Source organism: Melanerpes formicivorus, unplaced genomic scaffold (genome assembly GCF_026170545.1).
Source record: "Melanerpes formicivorus ecotype bairdi unplaced genomic scaffold, bMelFor1.0.p_v2 SCAF_102, whole genome shotgun sequence".
Classification (NCBI taxonomy): Eukaryota; Metazoa; Chordata; class Aves; order Piciformes; family Picidae; genus Melanerpes; species Melanerpes formicivorus.
The window spans coordinates 1,721,873-1,741,857 of NW_027142454.1; the positions used below are offsets into that span (position 1 = coordinate 1,721,873).

General features: G+C 62.8%; 1 protein-coding gene across 2 annotated transcripts; it reads left to right on the plus strand.

The window, feature by feature from the left end:
* The first annotated feature begins 301 nt into the window (after positions 1-301).
* On the plus strand, positions 302-19,628 carry ST3GAL2 (ST3 beta-galactoside alpha-2,3-sialyltransferase 2). 2 transcript variants are annotated; one of them, XM_068166618.1, is made up of 8 exons: positions 302-377; positions 13,110-13,398; positions 13,479-13,898; positions 14,049-14,242; positions 15,712-15,891; positions 16,062-16,107; positions 16,202-16,321; positions 17,985-19,628. In XM_068166618.1, the coding sequence occupies exons 3-8, from the start codon at positions 13,566-13,568 to the stop codon at positions 18,156-18,158; spliced, it is 1,047 nt and encodes a 348-aa protein (XP_068022719.1). In that variant the 5' UTR covers positions 302-377; positions 13,110-13,398; positions 13,479-13,565; the 3' UTR covers positions 18,159-19,628. The 2 variants fall into 2 exon arrangements, with proteins under 2 accessions (XP_068022719.1, XP_068022720.1); XM_068166619.1 differs by lacking the exon at positions 302-377 and adding an exon at positions 12,694-12,829.
* The last annotated feature ends 357 nt before the right edge of the window (positions 19,629-19,985 follow it).

Below are 19,985 nucleotides of genomic sequence, written 5' to 3' on the forward strand. Positions count from 1 at the left end.
GTGCAAATATGTTGGGGTGAGTGCTGCAGTGGGGCCCGGAGTGTGTCCCGAGCTGGGTACTGGGGTAGATAGCGGGCATGCCGAAGTGCCAGGGTGGATACCGGGGTGGGTAGCGGAGTGGGTACCGGGAATGCCGGTGGGTACATCGCAGCCTCGCTTTCCTCCTACAAGTCCCACAAGCCCCTCCAGGGCATGCCAGGCTGCCGAGGACTACATCTCCCAGGCTCCCGAGCCTGGCCCCCCGCCCCGCACGGCGCAGCACGGCTCGGCCCGGCCCCGCACGGCGCGGAGGGAGGGAGGGCGGGCGGCGGCGCGGGGGGCGGCGGCGGCGGGGCCCGGGTGCGCCCGGCGGAGGGGCCGTGCCGGAGCCGAGCCAGGTACCGCGGCGGGGAGCGGGCCCGGGAAGGAGGGTGGGGGGCACGGGCACAGCCCGGCTAGGGAGAGCGGGCCCGGGGGGTGGGGAGAGCGGTTTGCGGCCGGGGGAGGCTGTCCGGGAGTGGTCCCGGTGCTGGGTGCTGGCCTCCGGGTGCGTTCTCCCGGGATGTGCTGGATTCAGCTCCGGGCTGCTGGCCCCGGGAGGATGCACTGGCCCCGGTTCTGGGGTGATGGCCCCGGGAGGATGCGCTAGCCCCGGGTGCTAGCCCCGATCTTGGGTGCTGGACCCAGTGTTGGGTGCTGGCCTTGGGAAGCAAGCACCTGGGATGAAATGGATACAGCCCCGGGGTGCTGGTGCTGGTACCGGTCCTGGGGTTCCGGTCCCGGAAGGCTGTGTTGGCCCCAGTCCTGGTCCCAGTCCTAGCCCCAGTCCTGGGATTCTGGCCCCAGTCCTGGGATTCTGGCCCCAGTCCTAGGATTCTGGCCCCGGTCCGGGAGTTCTGGCCCCGAGAGGATGCGTTGGCCGCGGTCCTGGTCCCAGTCCTGCCGGCCCCAGGGAGGATGCGCTGGCCATAGCCCCGGGGTGCTGCCCAGGGAGAATGCTTGCTCCCGGCAAGGGTGCTGGGGCCACTGCTGCTCCTTGCTCCCCGAGGCAGCTGCCCCTCTCCAGCCCTGTGCCCTGGGAAGGTGCTGATAGCCCAGACCTCGAGGGGGTGGCAGGGGCGGATTTGGGATGGCCGCAGAGGGGACCAGGCTGGGAGGGCTGGCTTCAGATGCCACTGGTCCCCATCAGCGTGTGTGTGTGTGTGTGTGTGTATAAGGTCCCTCAGCAGTGGTGTGACACATGGCTGTGTGACACTCGGTGTCCCTTGCCTGGGTGGTGGCAGCCAGGATTTCACAAGCACAGCAGGAGCGTCCCTGGGGACAGGATAGAAAACTGTGTCACTGAGCAGGGAGATGTCCCTGGTCTGTATCTGGAGGGGGGAGGGAGGGTGCTGGTGAAGGATTTGATGGGGACGTGTGCCTGTCCTGGCCTTTTGGGGTGTTCCCTGCCTGAGGCATGGCTGCCAGAGCGAGGGGCAGTGCTTGGAGCCCGGCTTTTAGGGCCTGGCACAGGATGCCCACGCACGCCACGGGCTTCAGCGCTGCCGGCATGGGGCGAGGCAAGGTAAGGTTTTGCCCCGGCTGCAGCTGCAGAGCTGGAACGTGTTGCAAAACTCCCGAGTATTTCCCCGGGGCAAGAGCTCCTCGTCCCAGCAGGAGGATTTCTGGGCGCGGGGTGGTGGTTGGGCAGCGGGAGAGCGGGAGCTGGAGGAAGGGCCACGTCCCTCCTGCTGGAAGCAGCCACAAAAAAACCCAACCCCGGCTGGAAGAAAACAAATTACACCAACACCACCACCCCCCTCCCAAAAAGAACCAAACCCAAACTTGCTGAGCTTCCCTTTGGAAAGACAAGCAGGCTCCAAGGTGGTGCAGCTGGTTTTGCTCCCCGTTATCTGGGGGTCCCCTGTGGAGTCTGAGGGACTGCCCCTTCCCTTCCCCTCTTCTTTCCAGCCCCCAAGCAGCATTGCTGGCTGCAACCCGGCCCAGGGCGGCGAGGAGGGACGGGAAGTTGCTGGGAGCTTTGGGCTTGGTTTTTGCCTTTTTCCTTCCCGTTTCTCAGAGCCAGATGTCGTGTCCGCAGCGGTGAAGCCTTGGCCGCCTTCCCCCCCCCCCTCCCGCCCCCAGCTGCCTCCAGCCGCCCCAGCCACTCGCGTCCCCGTCCGTCCGTCCCTCCGTCCGTCCCTCCGTCTGTCCGTCGCTGCTCGGCAGACCCCGCAGCGGCCCCGCCGCCCGTTTGTGTGGGGCAGCTGCCTGTCAAAACCCTTTTCCCTCTCTCCTCCGAGGAGCTCATGGCGGTTCTCGGCAACGGCGAAGACGCGCCTCGGCTCGCCCGCCCACGTCCCCGCCGGCGCCGGAGGCAGGCAGGGATTCAGGCAGGGGGGATGCAGGCAGGGGGGGTGCAGGCAGGGAGAGCCCCGGCACCCACACGCTATGGGGGAACCGGCTCAGGCTGGGGTTTTCCTGCCCAAACAAGCTCCAAACTGCCACTTTTCGGCACCGAGGGCGCGATGGTTCCCTCTCCTCCCTCCCCCAGCCCCCGCCGGCTCTTGGCACGCCGGTTGCTGCCCGGCTTGGCCCACGCCGAGGTCCCGGCAGTTGGATGGCTTTTCATCTCCTGCCGTTGCATTTAATTCTTGCATGAGTGCAAACAGCTAATTGCTCTCTGGCGGCTCAGCCGGCTTCGGTGCTTCACAATGAGCCCTGACTTAGCCGAGCCTGCCAGTCCCCGGGGCTGGGGAGGGGGGGAGGGGGCGGCTTGGGATGAGGTGGGAGAGGCTGGGAACCTCCTCGGGGCTCTGCCTTGGGCTCCGGAGGGATCTCTTGGCTTGGGAAGCTCTTTTGGCTCCAGGGGATCCCTCAGCTCTGAGGGGTCTCTTGGCTCCTGGAGAGCCCTGAGCTCCAGGAGCTCTCTCTGCTCTGGGGGGGGGGTCTGTCAATTCTACGTTGCTCTTTTCCATCAGCAGCACCCCAAAAGCTTTGGGGTTTTTGGAGACTGCAGGAGATTTGGGCTTTGGCTCCATGGGCAAAGTTCCCACCCCCAAAACCTCCCGTGGATGGAGGTACACAAACTCTCTGTGTGCATGCAGGGTGCATGGACCTTTGTTCTCTCCTTCCTGGGTGAGTGCTGGGGCTCTGGACTGAGCCTGCAGCAGCCCCTCTCAGGAATCCAGAGCAAGCTGCAGTCACTTCGCTCCAGGTGCCACCGTGTCCCCAGCAAGGGACTTCTGATCTGCAGCACTAATTGGGCTAATTAGGAAGATGCAAATGCTCCCCTTTCTCTCTGAGTGTCTGAGCAGAGCCCCAGCAAGCTGAGGGGAGAAGTCAGGGTCCCTTGCAGCTGGAGCTGCTCTCATTTCACATCAAAGGGGAGTCCCCAGCAGTAAACTGGGCTGTGCTGGTGGCCTCCAGCCAGAGGGGAGCCTTTCATAGAGCCATAGAACTGTTCAGGTTGGATAAGGCCTCTAAGGTCATCCAGTCCAACCAGCAACCCAGCCCCAACCATGGCCACCAAACCCTGGCCCCAGGTGCCATGGCCACAGGGTTCTGCAACCCCTCCAGCCATGTGGACTCCACCACCTCCCTGGGCAGCCTCTGCCAGGCCCTGACCACTCTGGCAGCAAAGAATTGTTTCCTCATCTCCAACCTAATCCTCCCCTGGCACAATTTCAGGCCATTTCCTCTCCTTCTATCACCTGAGACCAGGGAGAAGAGCCCAGCCCCAACCTCACTCCAGCCTCCTCTCAGGGAGCTGCAGACAGCAAGGAGGTCTCCCTCAGCCTCCTCTGCTCCACACTAAACACCCCCAGGGCCCTCAGCTGCTTCTCCCCAGCCCTCTTCTCCAGACCCTTCCCCACCTTGCTTGCCCTTCTTAGGACCTACTCCAGCTTCTCAATGTCCTCCTTGGAGTGAGGGACCCAAAACTGGTCCCAGGATTCAAGCTGTGGCCTCCCCAGTGCCCAGCACAGGAGCACCATCACCTCCCTGCTCCTGCTGGCCACACCATTGCTGACCCAGGCCAGGCTGCTGGTGGCCTTCTTGGCTACCTGAGCACGCTGCTGGATCATGTTCTGCCAGCTGTCAACCAACACCCACAGGTCCTTATCTGCCAGGAAAACTTTCCATCCCCTCTGCCCCCAGGCTGGATCATTCCTGGGCTTGTTGTGACCCAAGTGCAGGACCCAACACTTGGCTTTATTAAACCTCCTACAGCTGACCTCAGCCCATTCTGTAGCCCTATCCAGGCCTTTCTGCAGAGCCTCTCAGCCCTGGCACCCAACTACCCAGCCCAGTGCCAGCTGCCCTCAATTCATAACATCCTTGTGATGAAGCCTTGTTTTCCCCAGGAGTCCAACAGCCTCCCCAGCACTACCTGCAAGCAGAGCAAGCCCTGCAGCATGCACTGAATTCCCAGGTCTCTGCTTGGGCTGTGTCCTGGGGGAGGGACCAGGCTTTAGTTGGCAGCAGTCATCAACCAGCCTTTGTATTTCCACCATCCCTGGAGCTGCTGAGCTGCTGGGAGGGGGGCAGTGAGGCACAGGTGGGGGCCCTGCCCCTGTTTGCCTTCTCTAGGGCCAAGAGGCCATGGCCACTGGTGCAGGTGGCACCTTCTTGGCATGGAGTCCACCCATCCTGCACATGAGTGAGGTATTGAGTGGGCACCTAAAGGGCAGGGGCTGGTACAATGAGCTGTGGTGGTGGAGGGGCAGTGGTTCTTGGGCTGCTGGTGGTGGTGGTGGCTCAGGGTGCTGCCTGCAGTGGTTCTTGGGCTGCTGCTGGTGGTGGTGGCTCAGGGTGCTGCCTGCAGTGGCTCTTGGGCTGCTGCTGGTGGTGGTGGTGGCTCAGGGTGCTGCCTGCAGTGGTTCTTGGGCTGCTGCTGCTGGTGGTGGTGGCTCAGGGTGCTGCCTGCAGTGGCTCTTGGGCTGCTGCTGGTGGTGGTGGCTCAGGGTGCTGCCTGCAGTGGTTCTTGGGCTGCTGCTGCTGGTGGTGGTGGCTCAGGGTGCTGCCTGCAGTGGTTCTTGGGCTGCTGCTGCTGGTGGTGGTGGTGGCTCAGGGTGCTGCCTGCAGTGGCTCTTGGGCTGCTGGTGGTGGTGGTGGCTCAGGGTGCTGCCTGCAGTGGCTCTTGGGCTGCTGGTGGTGGTGGTGGTGGCTCAGGGTGCTGCCTGCAGTGGTTCTTGGGCTGCTGGTGGTGGTGGTGGTGGCTCAGGGTGCTGCCTGCAGTGGTTCTTGGGCTGCTGCTGGTGGTGGTGGTGGCTCAGGGTGCTGCCTGCAGTGGTTCTTGGGCTGCTGCTGGTGGTGGTGGTGGTGGCTCAGGGTGCTGCCTGCAGTGGTTCTTGGGCTGCTGCTGGTGGTGGTGGTGGCTCAGGGTGCTGCCTGCAGTGGTTCTTGGGCTGCTGCTGGTGGTGGTGGTGGCTCAGGGTGCTGCCTGCAGTGGTTCTTGGGCTGCTGGTGGTGGTGGTGGTGGCTCAGGGTGCTGCTGGCGGAGAACAAGCAGGGGACCTGCCCTTACAGGGAGCATGTGTGGACTTCCCATGGCTGCATCCTTGCAGGTGTCTGAGGATGAGGGGAGACTGATTTGGGGGGTGTCCATGGAGTGCATGGGGAGGGTCAGGGACTGGACCCAGCTGTCCCCAGCCCATGGCTGTGGGAGGGTGAGATGGACAAAGAGGTGGTGGCCAGCTTGGTGGTGGTACCTGGTGTGGTGGGATGTGCCCCAGTGGCTTGGTGCTACCCAACTGGGTGGCTCAGTGCTGTCTGACTCAGTGGCTTGGTGACACTCAATCCAGTGGCACCCAGCCTGCTTTGGCAGCTCATGATCTGGTGGTACCCATCCCAGTGGTACCCACCTCAGGTAGTACCCAGCTGAGTGGCAGAGGCTTGGTAGCCACTCACCCAGTGGTGCCTGATGTGGGGTGGTGGGACAGGATCTGTTGGCTTGGTGGCACCCAAGCTGGTGGTATGTGACCTGGTGGCTTTGTGTTACCTTACCTGCTGGTGTGTGTCCCACTGCTTGACCTGGTGGCATCTGATCTGGTGGCTTGGTGGCACCCAAGCTGGCAGTATGTGATCTGGTGGCTTTGTGATATCTTACCTGCTGGTGTATGTCCCACTGCCTGACCTGGTGGCACCTGATCTGGTGGCTTGGTGGCACCTGATCTGGTGCTACTCAGCTCAGCACAGGAGTACCTGATCTGGTGGTACCTGAGCTGGTGTTAACCTGAACTGGTGGCTCAGTGGTACATGCCATGGGGGTCCCCACTTGTGTGCCTTGCTGGTACCTGGCTCAGTGGTGTCCAGCAGCTGAGGAACTTGGTGCCAACTGGTGGCACTGGGGTGTAGGGCAGCAGGGCTGGGCCTGCCCCTTGGCTCTGGCTGGTTCCACAGGCAATTGGTGCAAATCTGGGGGGGGGGGGAGGCAAACAGGGTCTCCCTCCCAGTAGTCCTCCTCCTCTCCCACCCATCCTGCCTTGTGTGAGACAGGCTGCTGGGTGTAAGGCAGCCATTCAGTGCTGGACCCCCTGGAGCTGGAGGGGTCCCATTTTCCCTGTGGCAGCCTGGGGAGAGCTGAGGAGTTGTTGGGGGAGAAGTGATGCTGGCAGAGGGCCAAGCAGTGCCCCTCCTTGGGGACAGGGGCATCAGCCGTGTGGGCTGGCACAGGCGGCTGGCCCGGTCCCCGTGTGCCCGGGCATGTGAGCTGTGGGGGTGGTCAGATGCCTCCACTGCTGCTCCCGGGGTGTGTTTTAATGTTGGGGGGTGGGTGTGTGTGGGGGGGGGGGGGAGAGAGAACAGCCAGATGGGCTCCGCAGCCAAAGCCCCCCGCAGCCAGCAGCCCCCCGCCGCCAGCAGCCCCCCGCGGACGGCAGCCGCTGCCCACGGAGGACCCTGCCGCCCTGTGCTTTGAGCTGAGGGCCTTCGGGATGCTGCCGAACCGCTTCCTGGAGCCCAAATCCACCAGCGAGGGGTGGGAGCATCCTTTCCCGAGTTTTCCCGCTGCTGGGACCTCCCCTGCGCCCTCTTGGCTCCCCCCTCCCCGGTCCCATAGGGAGCAGCCCGGGCGGCCGCTGGCTCCAGCCCGGCCCCGCGCCGGGGACTTGGCCTCTTGAGCAATTTCCTGGCCCCATCCCAGCCCTGAGGGGATGAGCCCAAAATAACCCCTCCGGATGCCAAGGGCACCAGGAAGCGCTGCAATTGCTGCCCTTGCCAGGCAGGGGTGCGAGGAGGGCTTGAAAAGCGTGGGGGGAACCCAATTAAGTCGGCTCCATTAACTGATTGAGCTGCTGATAAGGCTATAATTAATTAAAAGGCTGAAGAAGGAAGGAGAAGAAGAAGTTTTCAGCTCCTCTCTGCTGCTGGGCTGAAGGGGTGCCCCGTGGAATTGTTTCCACCTGGTGGTGTCAAATCCTTCTTGGCATCACTCTGTGAGGCAGCAGGGAGAAACACCCTGCCCCGGTGCCAGGAGCGGCTTCCCTCCCTCTCTCCCTCCCTCCCTCCTTTCCCAGCCAGCTTCCAGGGAGGCAGAACACAAAATCCAGGGGGAAAATATGATCCCTCTGGGTGGGTGACGCAGGAAAGGACCTTTGTGCCGAGCTGTGCTTCGCTTGCCAAGCCCCAGCTTGGTTTGGAAGCCCAAGTGCTGCGGAGGGGTTGGGAACGTTGGCCCTTCCCGGGCTGCCCCTGGTGGATTCAACACCTTTGTGGGTGCCATGGGCAGTGGCACTGAGTGCACCCTCAGCAGGTTTGCTGATGACACCAAGCTGTGTCTGCTGATGACACCAGGCTGGAGGGAAGGGATCCATCCAGAGGGAGCTGGGCAGGCTGGAGAGGTGGGCACAAGCCAACCTCAGGAGGTTCAACAAGACCAAGGGCAGGGTCCTGCAGCTAGGTGGAGGCAACCCCAGGCACAAATCCAGGCTGGGCAGGGACTGGCTGGAAAGCAGCCCTGAGGAGAGAGCCTTGGGGGTGCTGGGGGAGGAGAAGCTCACCAGGAGCTCTCAGTGTGCACTTGCAGCCCACAAAGCCAACCAGAGCCTGGGCTGCAGCAGGAGAAGTGTGGCCAGCAGGGCAAGGGAGGTGATTCTCCCCCTCTGCTCAGCTCTGGGGAGACCCCAGCTGGAGTCCTGCCTCCAGTTCTGGAGCCCCTATTGCAAGAGGGATGTGGAGGTGCTGGAAGGTGTCCAGAGCAGGGCCAGGAGGATGAGCAGAGGGCTGGAGCACCTCTCCTGTGAGGACAGACTGAAGGAGTTGGGGCTGTTCAGTCTGGAGAAGAGAAGGCTCCCAGGTAACCTCATTGTGGCCTTCCAGGGTCTGTAGGGGGCTCCAAGAAGGCTGGGGAGGGACTGCTCAGGATCTCAGGCAGTGATAGGAGTAGGGGGAATGCAATGAAGCTGGAGGTGGGGAGATTGAGGCTGGAGGGGAGGAGGAAGTTCTTCCCCATGAGAGTGGTGAAGGCCTGGAATGGGTTGTGCAGGGAGGTGGTTGGGGCCCTGTCCCTGGAGGTGTTTAAGGCCAGGCTGGCTGAGGCTCTGGGCAGCCTGATGTAGTGTGGGGTGTCCCTGCCCATGGCAGGGGGGTTGGAACTGGCTGATCCTTGTGGTCCCTTCCCACCCTGACTGATACTATGATACTGTGATTCCCACTGCTGGTGCCACGCCTGATGCCAGCTGACAGCCCTGGCATGCTCCTCAGCGAGGCTCCCCCCGGGGTGGCTGCAGCTCCAGCCACAGGGAAAGCCAAACTGGAGTTGGTTTTGTGGAATTTTGGGAATGGGGTTCCTGGGTTGGTTTTTTTTTGGGGGGGTGGGAGCAATCTCACTTGCTGAAGCCTGGCCTGGAAAGCAAATCCCCACACAGCTTGGTGTAGAGGGAGGTGGGAGAAGTTTGTGCCCCTCTGCCGGGCACTGGAAAGGCCACACCTCGAATCCTGGGGGTCAGTGTTGGGCCACTTACTCCAAGAGGGACATTGAGGGGCTGGAGCAGGTCCAGAGAAGGGCAGCAAAGCTGGGGAAGGGTCTGGAGAACAGGGCTGGGGAGGAGCAGCTGAGGGGACTGGAGGAGAGGAGGCTGAGGGAGACCTCTCTACAGCTCCCTGAGAGGAGGTTGCAGTGAGGTTGGGGTTGGTCTCTCCTCCCCAGTCTCAGGTGATAGAAGGAGAGGAAATGGCCTGGAATTGTGCTAGAAGAAGCTTAGGTTGGAGATGAGGAAAAAAGTCTCTGCTGCCAGAGTGGTCAGGGCCTGGCAGAGGCTGCCCAGGGGAGTCCCCATGGCTGGAGGTGTTGCAGAACCCTGTGGCCATGGCACTTGGGGCCAGGGTTGGGACTGGGTTGCTGGTTGCCCTCTGTGGCCTTGGAGTTCTTTTCCCACCCAAACAATTCTCTGAGGCTCAGCTCATGTCCACTCCATTCCCTGCTGGGAAGGGAAAAACCCAAACAACCTCCATCTCATTTTTTCCACTCATGACTGGCTGGGCTGGGGCAGGAGGGCCCTTCCTGCTTCCCCTTCCTCTACCTGCAAACTTCAGCTGCTCCTCCAGCACCTGGCCAGTGGTTTGGTGGTGGCAGAGCTGATGTCCCCACACAGGGACCACCCTGGACATCCCAGGGGGATTTTTTTTCAGCCCCAACATTCCCAAGAGGAGAAGCAGTCAGGGCAGGCAGTGCTGCCTCTGCTCCTCTTCTCTCCCTGCCCCGGGCAAGGGTGACATCCCATCTCCTGGTGACAACTCCTTCCTGTCACCCTGTCACTTGCCAGCAAGGGAATTGGTGCCAACAACCTCAGAGTGTCTTAGGAATGAGCAAAGGAAGCCGACAAGACCGATAAAAGCCACGTGGCAGGGATGTGCCCAGCAGCACCGGGGGTGGAGGAGGCATCCTCCAGGGCCCCTGGGGGCTGTTGGTCACATTGCTCTGGTGGCACTGGAGCTTTTCCATCCCCAGATGAACGATTGGCTGATTGGGAAAATCATCCAGCTGTAAAAGCAGGGCAGGGATGGGCCCAGCACCTTTTTCACAGCCTGGCTTCATTAGCAGGCAGAGAGGAACTCCCCTCTGAGGAGCCCGTGGGCTCCAGGAGGTGATTAAGGAGACCCGGGGATGAATTTGGGACCAGGAGAGCGGTCTTGCTGCATTGCCAGGCTGGCTCACCATGGAAGCAAGCTCCCAGTTCCCTGTTCATTTAAGAGGGAAACATCAAAACCTGCTGCAAAGAGCTCCCCACGATGCCCTCAGGCAGTGAGGTTGTGTTTGGTGGGGACAGGTTGGGGCTGGCTGTGGGAGCTGGTTAAGCACAGAATAGTTTGAGCTAGAAGGGACCTTGAAAGCTCATCCAGTCCAACCCCCCTCCCCCCCTGCAGTCAGCAGGGACAGCTGCAACTAGAGCAGGCTGCTCAGAGCCCCAAATAACCTGACCTGGGGTGGTTCCAGGGATGGAGCATCTCCCTCCTCTGTGGGCAACCTGGGCAAGTGCCTCCCCACCCTCAGTGTCAAACATTTCTCCCTTCTCTCCACTCTCAGTCCCTCTCTTCCAGTCCAAACCATCACCCCTTGGCCTGTCACATCAGGGCCTGCTCAAAAGACTGTCCCCAGCTTTCTTAGAGCCCTCTTTAAGCACTGAGGGGCCACCAGAAGGTCTCCCTGGAGCCTTCTCTTCTCCATGCTGCCCAAGCCCAACTCTCTCAGCCTGGCCTCACAGCAGAGGGCTTCCAGCCCTCCCAGCACTGCTGTGGCCTCCTCTGGCCCTGTTCCACCAGGTCCCTGTCTGTGCTGAGGGCTCCAGAGCTGCCCCAGCACAGCAGAGCTCAGCAGAGGGGCAGAATCCCCTCCCTGCCCCTGCTGCCCACACTGCAGGGGATCAGCCCAGGGCACGGCTGGGGCAGGGCTGGCAGCGCTCGGTGCTGCCTCATCCCCAGCTTTCCACCCTCCAGCACCCCCAAGCCCTTCTCCCTCAGGGCTGCTTTCCCCCCCTTCATCCCCAGCCTGGGCTGGTACCAAGGGTTGCCCTGACCCAAGTGCTGGAGCTTGCACTTGGCCTTGTTGAACCTCATGAGGTTTACAGGGTCCCACTTCTCCAGCTTGTCCCTGAGGCGTGGGGACAGCGCCACTCAGCTCAGTGTCATCACACCACTGCCTGTGTCACTGCTCCCGGTACAGACCCCTGAGGGACCCCACTGCTCCCCCATCTCTATGTTGGAGCTGCAGGTGCCCTAACAACTGGGATCTGTAAGGCCCAGTGTGGATGGAAACAGCCACCAGCCCCTGCTAGGGAAGAAATGACTCCAGCCACTGTCGTTTAAGGATGCTCCTGAGCATGTGTGACCCGAGCTGGAGGATTGGTTTGTCCCTGCCTGCTGTCAGGAGCAGCCCTGGGAGGCCCCCCACCCCCACCCCGGGGGACGGGGCTGTAGGAAACGCGGCGCAGATGCCGGCAGGCAGGGCGGGAGCTGGGCTGGGGAGCCGGGAAGGGATTTTCCCCTTTCCACCAGGCACCGAAATAACCCCGAGCACGTGATGGCCGCTTTCCTTCAGCCTTTCACAAAGCCCCCAGGGGATGGAGAGCAGCGCAAGCTGCTGGGATCAGCCCATCCTGCTGGGCGGCCTCACCGTGTCCCAGCTAAAACCAGCCCCCTTTCCCCCCCCCGCAGTCACCTTTTACCCCCCCCCCCCCAAAACCTGCCAGCATTCTTCATCATCCGGGGAGGGTTTCTAGCTATTTGGGTAGCTGTATCCTAACACCTCCCCCCCACACACACCCACCCCCTCCCGCCCCCTTCCCTGAGATGCAAGCCCTCCCTTTCCCACCCAGCCTGGCTTTTCCTGCTGGCAGCAGCCCAGGAGATGCATTGCAGCTGTGTAGGCAGGAGAAACACACGCGCCCCCCCGAGCTGGGGGGAGGACTCTAGCAAGGATGGCTCCTGGCATGGGCACCCCAATTTTCTGGCTCTTTTCTCGAAGGCTTCTTGTGCCTGGGACAAAGAGCCGGCAGCAGGTTGATGGGCAGGAGCCTGCCATGAGGGCAGGGTGATGGGTTAAGGGGGGTGGGGGTGGGGGGCGGTGGTGGTCCGTGCTTAGGGGTGTTTCTCCCCACCCCGTGCTGGAAAGGAGCTTTTGGGGTGGCTTTGCAGCCTCCAGCACTGATAAGGAAGCCAGCAGCTTCCAGAGGATATTGGGGGGGGGGGGGGGTGGGATGTTGGTATGAATGAGGCATCTCTGTGCCTGCCAGCTCCTAATTAGTGCTGCTGACCTCAGCCCTGGCCTAATTGGGGTCAGGGCTGTGATATCACCACAGGGTGTGGCTTGGGGAGGGGAGGGGAGGGGAGGGGAAGGGGGGGTGGGACAGGACACCCTTCCCTGGAATCCCTGTCCCCCCAAGCAGCCTTATGTGGGTCACATCTCCCTCCCCTCGGAATGATGGATCCTGCCTCAGCCCAGGGGCTGCCCTCAAAGGGGACTTTCAGCCTTTTTTTTTCTGGTTGGTTGGTTGGTTTGAGAAGGAGAGGTCTGGCTTTGACCACCTCCCCGCCCCCCTCCTCCCATGCTCCCTCCCTCCCTCCCAGCTCAGGGGGCTCGGCTGCTCCTCCCCGGGCGCAGGCGCTGGCACCTCTGCCCTGGCTATTTTTACCCGCTGGGATCACGAGCGAGCGAGTGACCTTCCCCAGGGGACGCTGCCACGCCGGGGGGGGGGCACAGACACAGCCGCCGGTGTCGGTGCCCGAGGCACCCGTGGGGCTGCGGAGGGGCTGCCTCCAGGCTGGCACAGCGGTGCCAGCCGCTGACCGAGGGGTTTGGAGGGGCTGCTGGCGGCGGCTTGTTGGAGAAGGAGGATTGAGCCCGGGGAGAGGAGCTGCTTGTTTGGCTCTGGAGGCGAGTTCAGGGCTCAGCCTTTGCCTGGCAGAGATCGGGAGGGCACAGCCTGGGAGCTGCCGGGGGCTTCTGTGAAGCGCTGCCGGTGAGGAGCCGGCGTGAGGCTGGTACCGCTTCCCGCCTCCCTGGGCACAGCTTATCCCCCGCAGCCCCGTGCCAGGGCCGGGCCGGGCAGCATCTTGCAAAACTCAACGGGGACTAAAGTAAACTCCTTAGCCCCCAGGCTCTGCCATCTGCGTCACCCTCCCTTAACCGGCCACCCCCTTTCTTCCTGCTCCAGGCTGGCATCATCCGTGGCCACCTCCCCGAGCCAGCGGCGCAGGGCAGCGTGCCAGCAGATCAGCTCAACCCTGGGGACGATGAGGACTGTCACAGCTGAGAGCCAGCCAGGTCCAGGGCCCGGAGGAGCTGCCAAGGCGAGGTGCCACGTCTGAGGCCGGGTGTGCTGAGCTGTGCCGGAGCCGTGCCGGAGCCCCGCGTCGCCGCGGCCGGCAGCAGATGCTCCGTGCCCGGTGCGTGGAGCCCTCGCCGCGGCCGGACCAGGCGGATGGAAAGCTGCAGCCCGGCAGGTAGGAGCCTGGCGAGGAGGTTCGCGGTGGGGGCTCCGCCACCTTCTCGGCAGGCTGACTGCAAGCTGTCGGTCCCGCAGGGAGCCTCGCTGGCCGGCTGACGCCATCCCTATGCCCGAGCCCTATGCCGGAGCGGGAGCCCTCCCCGGCTCAGCCGCCCGCCGACCATGAAGTGCTCTTTGCGCTTCTGCTTCCTCTCCACCGCCTTCCTGCTGGTCTTCGTCATGTCCCTCCTCTTCACCTACTCCCACCACAGCATCGCCTACCTGGACCCCGGCGGGCTGGGTGGCATCCACCGGGTGAAGCTGGTGCCCGGCTACGCCGGCATGCAGCGGCTCAGCAAGGGGGGGCACTACCCGCGGGGCTGCGCCTGCCGCCGCTGCCCGCCCGAGGAGGCGGCGGCCGCCGACTGGTTTGACGGCCGCTACGACGGCACCATCTCCCCGGTGTGGACCAAGGACAACATGGACCTGCCACGGGACGTCCAGAGGTGGTGGATGGTGAGCGAAGGGATGGGCTTCCCGCCGCGGATACACCGACCCCCATTCCCTCCACCCCCTCTTTCCCGGGGGTCGCTGGTTGATGGCCGCCCCCCTGTCCTTCCCCTCCCGCCCTCCCCTCCCCGCTGTTCTCCCTCTCTCGCTTTGCAGATGCTGCAGCCCCAGTTCAAGTCCCACAACACTCACGAGGTCCTCGGCAAGCTCTTCCAGATCGTGCCGGGCGAGGACCCCTACCGCTCCCGGGACCCGCGCCGCTGCCGCCGCTGCGCCGTGGTCGGCAACTCGGGCAACCTGCGCGGCTCCGCTTACGGGCCCGAGATCGATGGGCACGACTTCGTCATGCGGTGAGGGCAGGGGGCTGCCGCCAGGGCGCTGCCCACCCGCTGGGCCCCGCGGGCGCTGAGCTCCCCCAGTGCGAGCGCAGCAGCCTCCCTCTGCGCCTGCCGTGGACCAGGAGACGCCAGAGGGGATCGGTCCTGTGCCCTACACCACAGCCCAGCTCCCAGCTGCTTGCTCGAGGAACCCACCGCGGGTGGGAGTGGGTTGAACCCTGCCACCTCCCCCGGGGCTCTCTGGGGAGGACTCATCCAGCGCCCCAGGCGTCAGCAGGCTTGGAAACTGCTCTTGGGCTGTGCTCAGAACCTCGGAGGGGACTTCCACAAGGGGGTTGGGAGGGGGGCATGCCACTTTCCTTGTTCACCAAGCTGTGTGGTGCAGCAGACAGGCTGGAGGGAAGGGATCCATCCAGAGGGACCTGGACGGGCTGGAGGGAAGGGATCCATCCAGAGGGACCTGGACAGGCTGGAGGGAAGGGATCCATCCAGAGGGACCTGGACAGGCTGGAGGGAAGGGATCCATCCAGAGGGACCTGGACAGGCTGGAGGGAAGGGATCCATCCAGAGGGACCTGGGCAGGCTGGGGGGAAGGGATCCATCCAGAGGGACCTGGGCAGGCTGGAGGGAAGGGATCCATCCAGAGGGACCTGGACAGGCTGTAGAGCTGGGCCCAAGCCAACCTCATGACGTTCAACAAGGCCAAATGCAAGGTCCTGCAGCTGGCTCAGGGCAGTCCCAGGCACTGCCAGAGGCTGGGCAGGGACTGGCTGGAGAGCAGCCCTGGAGGAAAGGCCTTGGGGGTGCTGGGGGAGGAGAGGCTCAGCAGCAGCCAGCAGGGAGCACTTGCAGCCCAGAGAGCCAAGCAGAGCCTGGGCTGCAGCAGCAGAAGTGTGGCCAGCAGGGCCAGGGAGGGGATTCTGCCTCTCTGCTCCACTCTGCTGAGCCCACAGCTGCAGCTCTGTGCCCAGCTCTGCAGCCTCTGTGCCAGGAAGGCTCTGGAGGGGCTGGAAGGTGTCCAGAGCAGGGCCAGGAGGCTGAGCAGAGGGCTGGAGCTGCTCTGCCCTGAGCACAGCCTGAGAGAGTTGGGGTTGTGCAGGCTGGAGAGGGGAAGGCTCCAGGGAGACCTTCTGGTGGCCTTCCAGGAGCTGCAGGGGGCTGCAGGAAAGCTGGGGAGGGACTTTGGAGGAGGTGAGGAAGGGACAGGCCTGGGGGGGATGGAGCAAAAGGAGCAGTGGGGAGCTGGAGATTGGCTGTGAGGAAGAAGTTGTTGGGCAGGAGGGTGGTGAGAGCCTGGCCCAGACTGCCCGGGGAGGTGGTGGAAGCCTCCTGCTGATGCCTGGAGGTGTTTGCAGCCAGGCTGGAGGTGGCTGTGAGCAACCTGCTGTGGTGTGAGGTGTCCCTGCCCATGGCAGGGGCTTGGAACTGGCTGAGCCCTGAGCTCCTTTCCAAGCCTGCCAGCTCTGTGGTCCTCTCCCCAGGATGAACCAGGCCCCCACAGTGGGTTTCGAGGGCGACGTGGGCGGTCGCACCACACACCACTTCATGTACCCCGAGAGTGCCAAGAACCTGCCTGCCAACGTCAGCTTCGTCCTGGTGCCCTTCAAGACCCTGGACCTGCTCTGGATCGCCAGCGCCCTCTCCACCGGCCAGATCAGGTTGTAAGTATTCGCTGGGCGCTGGGGGCCCCGGGCTGGCAGCTCCCCTGGCGATGGGGATGGGGAATCCATCGCTTCCTCCCTCCTGGAGCATCCCCCCAGCGCTGGTCCCTTGGCGGCTGGGGGACGCGGGACCCCCCAGGAGCTCACCTGCCTCTCCGCCTTCTTCCCAGCACCTATGCACCTGTGAAGCCTTTCCTGAGGGTGGACAAAGAAAAGGTAAGGGGGAGAGCCACGTCCCCTGGCCCCCCAGCTTCTCCCACGGACATCTGGGTGCCAGGGCCCCAGCCCTAACCCCAGCCCGTCCTCCCAGGTGCAGATCTACAACCCTGCCTTCTTCAAGTACATCCACGACCGCTGGACGGAGCACCACGGGCGCTACCCTTCCACTGGCATGCTGGTGCTCTTCTTCGCCCTCCACGTCTGTGATGAGGTGGGTGGGGGCCCCTCAGGACCCTCCTCTGGGCTATGGGCTCCTGGATGAGGTGTGGGGTCCTGGCTGGCCTGGCTGCAGGGCTCTGGATGAGGTGTGGGGTCCTGGCTGGCCGGGCTGCAGGGCTCTGGATGAGGTGTGGGGTCCTGGCTGGCCTGGCTGCAGGGCTCTGGATGAGGTGTGGGGTCCTGGCTGGCCGGGCTGCAGGGCTCTGGATGAGGTGTGGGGTCCAGGATGAACTGCAGGGTGATAGGTGGCCTGTGAGGTTTTGAGTGAGCTATGGGGTACCAGATGGGCTGTGGGCTTCTGGCTGGCCTGGCTGCAGGGCTCTGGATGAGGTGTGTGGTCCCAGATATGCTACAGGGCCCTGCATGAGCTGCAGGGTATCAGATGGACTTGGAGGTTCTGGGTAAGCTATGGGGTCCCAGATGGGCTGTGGGCTCCTGGATGAGCTGCAGGGCTTCAGGTTGTTCAGTTTGGAGAAGAGAAGGCTCCTTGAAGACCTTCTTGTGGCCTTCCAGTATCTGAAAGGAGCTACAAGAAAGCTGGGGAAGGACTTCAGGGGGATAGGACTGGGGAGAATGGAACAAAACTCTCCCAGGCAACCAGCAACAGAAACAAGGGGACACAGTCTCAGGCTGTGCCAGGGGAGGTTTAGGCTGGAAGTGAGGAGAAAGTTCTTCCCAGAAAGGCCATTGGGATGTGCTGCCCAGGGAGGTGGTGGAGTCCCTGTCCCTGGAGGTGTTCAGAAAAGGCTTGGATGTGGCACTTGGATCCATGGTTGAGTTGTCAGGAGGGGTTAGGTGTTGGGTGAGAGGTTGGGCTTGATGACCCCTGGGGCCTTTTTCAACCTGGTTGATTCTATGCAAACTAGAAATGGGGAGATTCAGATGGGATGTGAAGAAGAAGTTGTTGGGCAGGAGGGTGGTGAGAGCCTGGCCCAGGCTGCCCAGGGAGGTGGTGGAAGCCTCCTGCTGATGCCTGGAGGTGTTTGCAGCCAGGCTGGAGGTGGCTGTGAGCGACCTGCCCTGGTGTGAGGTGTCCCTGCCCATGGCAGGGCCTTGGAGCTGGCTGAGCCCTGAGCTCCCTTGCCCCCCTGCCAGCTCTCTGGTTCTAAGTCCCTGAGGTCCTTCTTGACCTGGGGAGCCCAGAACTGGCCTCCCTATTCCAGATGTGGCCTCAGCAGGGCAGAGCAGAGGGGGAGGAGGACCTCCCTCGACCTGCTGACCACACTCTGCTTGTTGCAGCCAGGCCAGTAGGGTCCAGGGAGGTTCTCCTCCGCCAAACTTGGCAGGAAGAGCCAAAGTTTGTGTGGGAGCCTCCCAGGCTCCCCCTCCTTCCCTCCCTCCCTCCCTCAGCACTCTGGGGACATGCTGGCCATTGCAGGGCTGGCTGAGGCCATCCAGCAGCCAGACAGGCTGAATGTTCCCCAGGAGGGTGGTGAGAGCCTGGCCCAGGCTGCCCAGGGAGGTGGTGGAAGCCTCCTGCTGATGCCTGGAGGTGTTTGCAGCCAGGCTGGAGGTGGCTGTGAGCAAGCTGCTGTGGGGTGAGGTGTCCCTGCCCATGGGGGGAGGTTGGAGCTGGCTGAGCCTTGAGGCCTTGGCAGCTCTGTGGTTCCATGAGGGGGCCCAGGGCTGGCTCACCCCTCTCCTGGCTGGCACAGGTGAACGTCTTCGGGTTCGGCGCCGACAGCCGCGGCAACTGGCACCACTACTGGGAGAACAATCGCTACGCCGGCGAGTTCCGCAAGACCGGCGTGCACGACGCCGACTTCGAGGCCCACATCATCGACATGCTGGCCAAAACCAGCAAGATCCAGGTCTACAGGGGCAACTGAGGAAGGCTGCACCACCTCCTCCTCCTCTTCCTCCTCCTTCTTCTTCTCCTCCTTCCTCCTCTTCAGTGACCGGCCGCCCGCCCAGGGGGGGCAGAGGGGCGAAGGTCTCCCCCGGCCCCACCGAGCCTCCCCCCTCTCTCCCTCCCCGCCCCGGGTGAGATTTGGTGCCTCCAGCAGCCAATCAGGTTCAGAGCTTAAAGGAGACTCTTTGGGGCTTATTTTATTTTTAATTATTATTATTATAATAATTATTAATTATTATTAATTATTATTATTGAGCAACCCAGCTGAGGGAAAGAACACAACCAAGTGACCAGCCCGGGGGGCAGGGGAGGGGGGGGACACGGCGGCCGCCTCGCTTCTCCCTCCTCAACACTCAGAAACCAAATGCTGCTCTTTTTAAACAAGACACAATTCCTTCCCCCCTCAACCCCCCTGTACCCCAACCCCCCCTGCCCTGAAGCTGGGAGACTCTGGGGAGCTCTGGAGCATCACCCCCTGGGTGGCCGAGCAAGCTCTGCTGCCTGAGGCTAGGGGGGGACACGGTGGCCAAAGGGGGTGCGGCGGCCGAGCAGCCTCAGCGTTGGATCCAGCTGCCTCCTCCTTCAGTTTGATTACTGGTTTTGTTTCACTTTGTTGTTTTTTGGTTAACCTACCTACCTGGGGCAGCCACTGCTGTTGGTTTTTCCCCCCCCATTCTCCCCCCCCAGCTCCTGGTACACAAGAAGAGTCCCAGCGTGGCTGGAAGAGGATGGAGCCACTCCCAGGGGCCAAGCGTCACCCCATGCTCTGCTCCAGGCTGGTGGCTGCCCACAGAGCTGGGCTGAAAGAGGGGAGAGCAATGCCAGCTTCAGGGCTGGGCAGCCCTGCTCCTCTCCCTGAGGACTGAGGAAGGGTAGGATTGATTTTCGGGGGGTGGGGGGCGGGCAACAGGCAGCTAAGAAACCTCCACTGAGCATCCTCCAGGGCTGTGGGATGCAGCAGCAGGAGGCAGCCTTGCTGCAGGGAAGGGGCTGAGCTTTCCCTTCGCTTTGGGGCTAGGAGAAAGCAGTTTGGAGAGAGCTTTGGGGCTGTGTGGCCACAGCCAGGCAGCTCTGGAGAGAAGCTGACATCCCAAAGTCTTTGTTCCTTGTGTCAGGGGTGGGGCTCGGTGCAGCCGGGGGCTTTTGGGGCTGGCCAGGCTGCCCTGCAGCAAGGGGGGGAGCTGCAGGAGGAAGCTGCTTCCCCAGAGGCTCCCTCAAGCCACTGCCCTTGGGGCTGCTTGTAGGAGGAGAGCCTGGAAGGCTCAAGTAAAAGGCAATCATGGACAAGGTCCCCAGGGAGGAACCCTCTGCTTGCACACTCGGTGCTGGGTGCCCACGGTGCCAAGACCACCCTGGGCAGGGGCTGTGGGGCTGGAGCCTGGCTGAGGGAGGCCCTGTCCACACCACCCTGGGCAGTAGCTGTTTGGGAACGATCCCAGTGGGGTTTTTTTTTTGGGGGGGGGGGAGGGGAGGGGGGCTTGGAGGTTGGTTTTTTTAACCCTTTTGTATCTTGGCTTTTCTGTAGCAGCCTCTTAGCTGTTTCTCTGCTTTGGTTTGGTTGTTTTTTTTCAGGGTCACCTTCCCTTGGGTTTGGTTCTTTTGGTTGGCTTTAAGTTTTGGGGTTGGCTTTTTTTCCTTCCTCTGCCATCGTGGACCAGGAGGGTTTGGGGCACCTGGAGCAGGCACTGAGCAGCCCCCCTGGGCTGGGGCAATCATTTCTCTCCATAGGGCTTGAAAAAAAAAAATCCCTGGAGTTTCCTGGGGGGGTTTGGGTAGGAGCTGGGCTGCCCTGCCACGAGCAGCC

Coding starts and splice junctions, on each gene's coding strand:
- ST3GAL2 (XM_068166618.1), top strand. CDS start 13,566: ATGAAGTGCTCTTTGCGCTTCTGCTTCCTCTCCACCGCCTTCCTGCTG. Junction 14,243..15,711: donor GGGCACGACTTCGTCATGCG/GTGAGGGCAGGG, acceptor TCCTCTCCCCAG/GATGAACCAGGCCCCCACAG. Junction 16,322..17,984: donor CCCTCCACGTCTGTGATGAG/GTGGGTGGGGGC, acceptor TGGCTGGCACAG/GTGAACGTCTTCGGGTTCGG.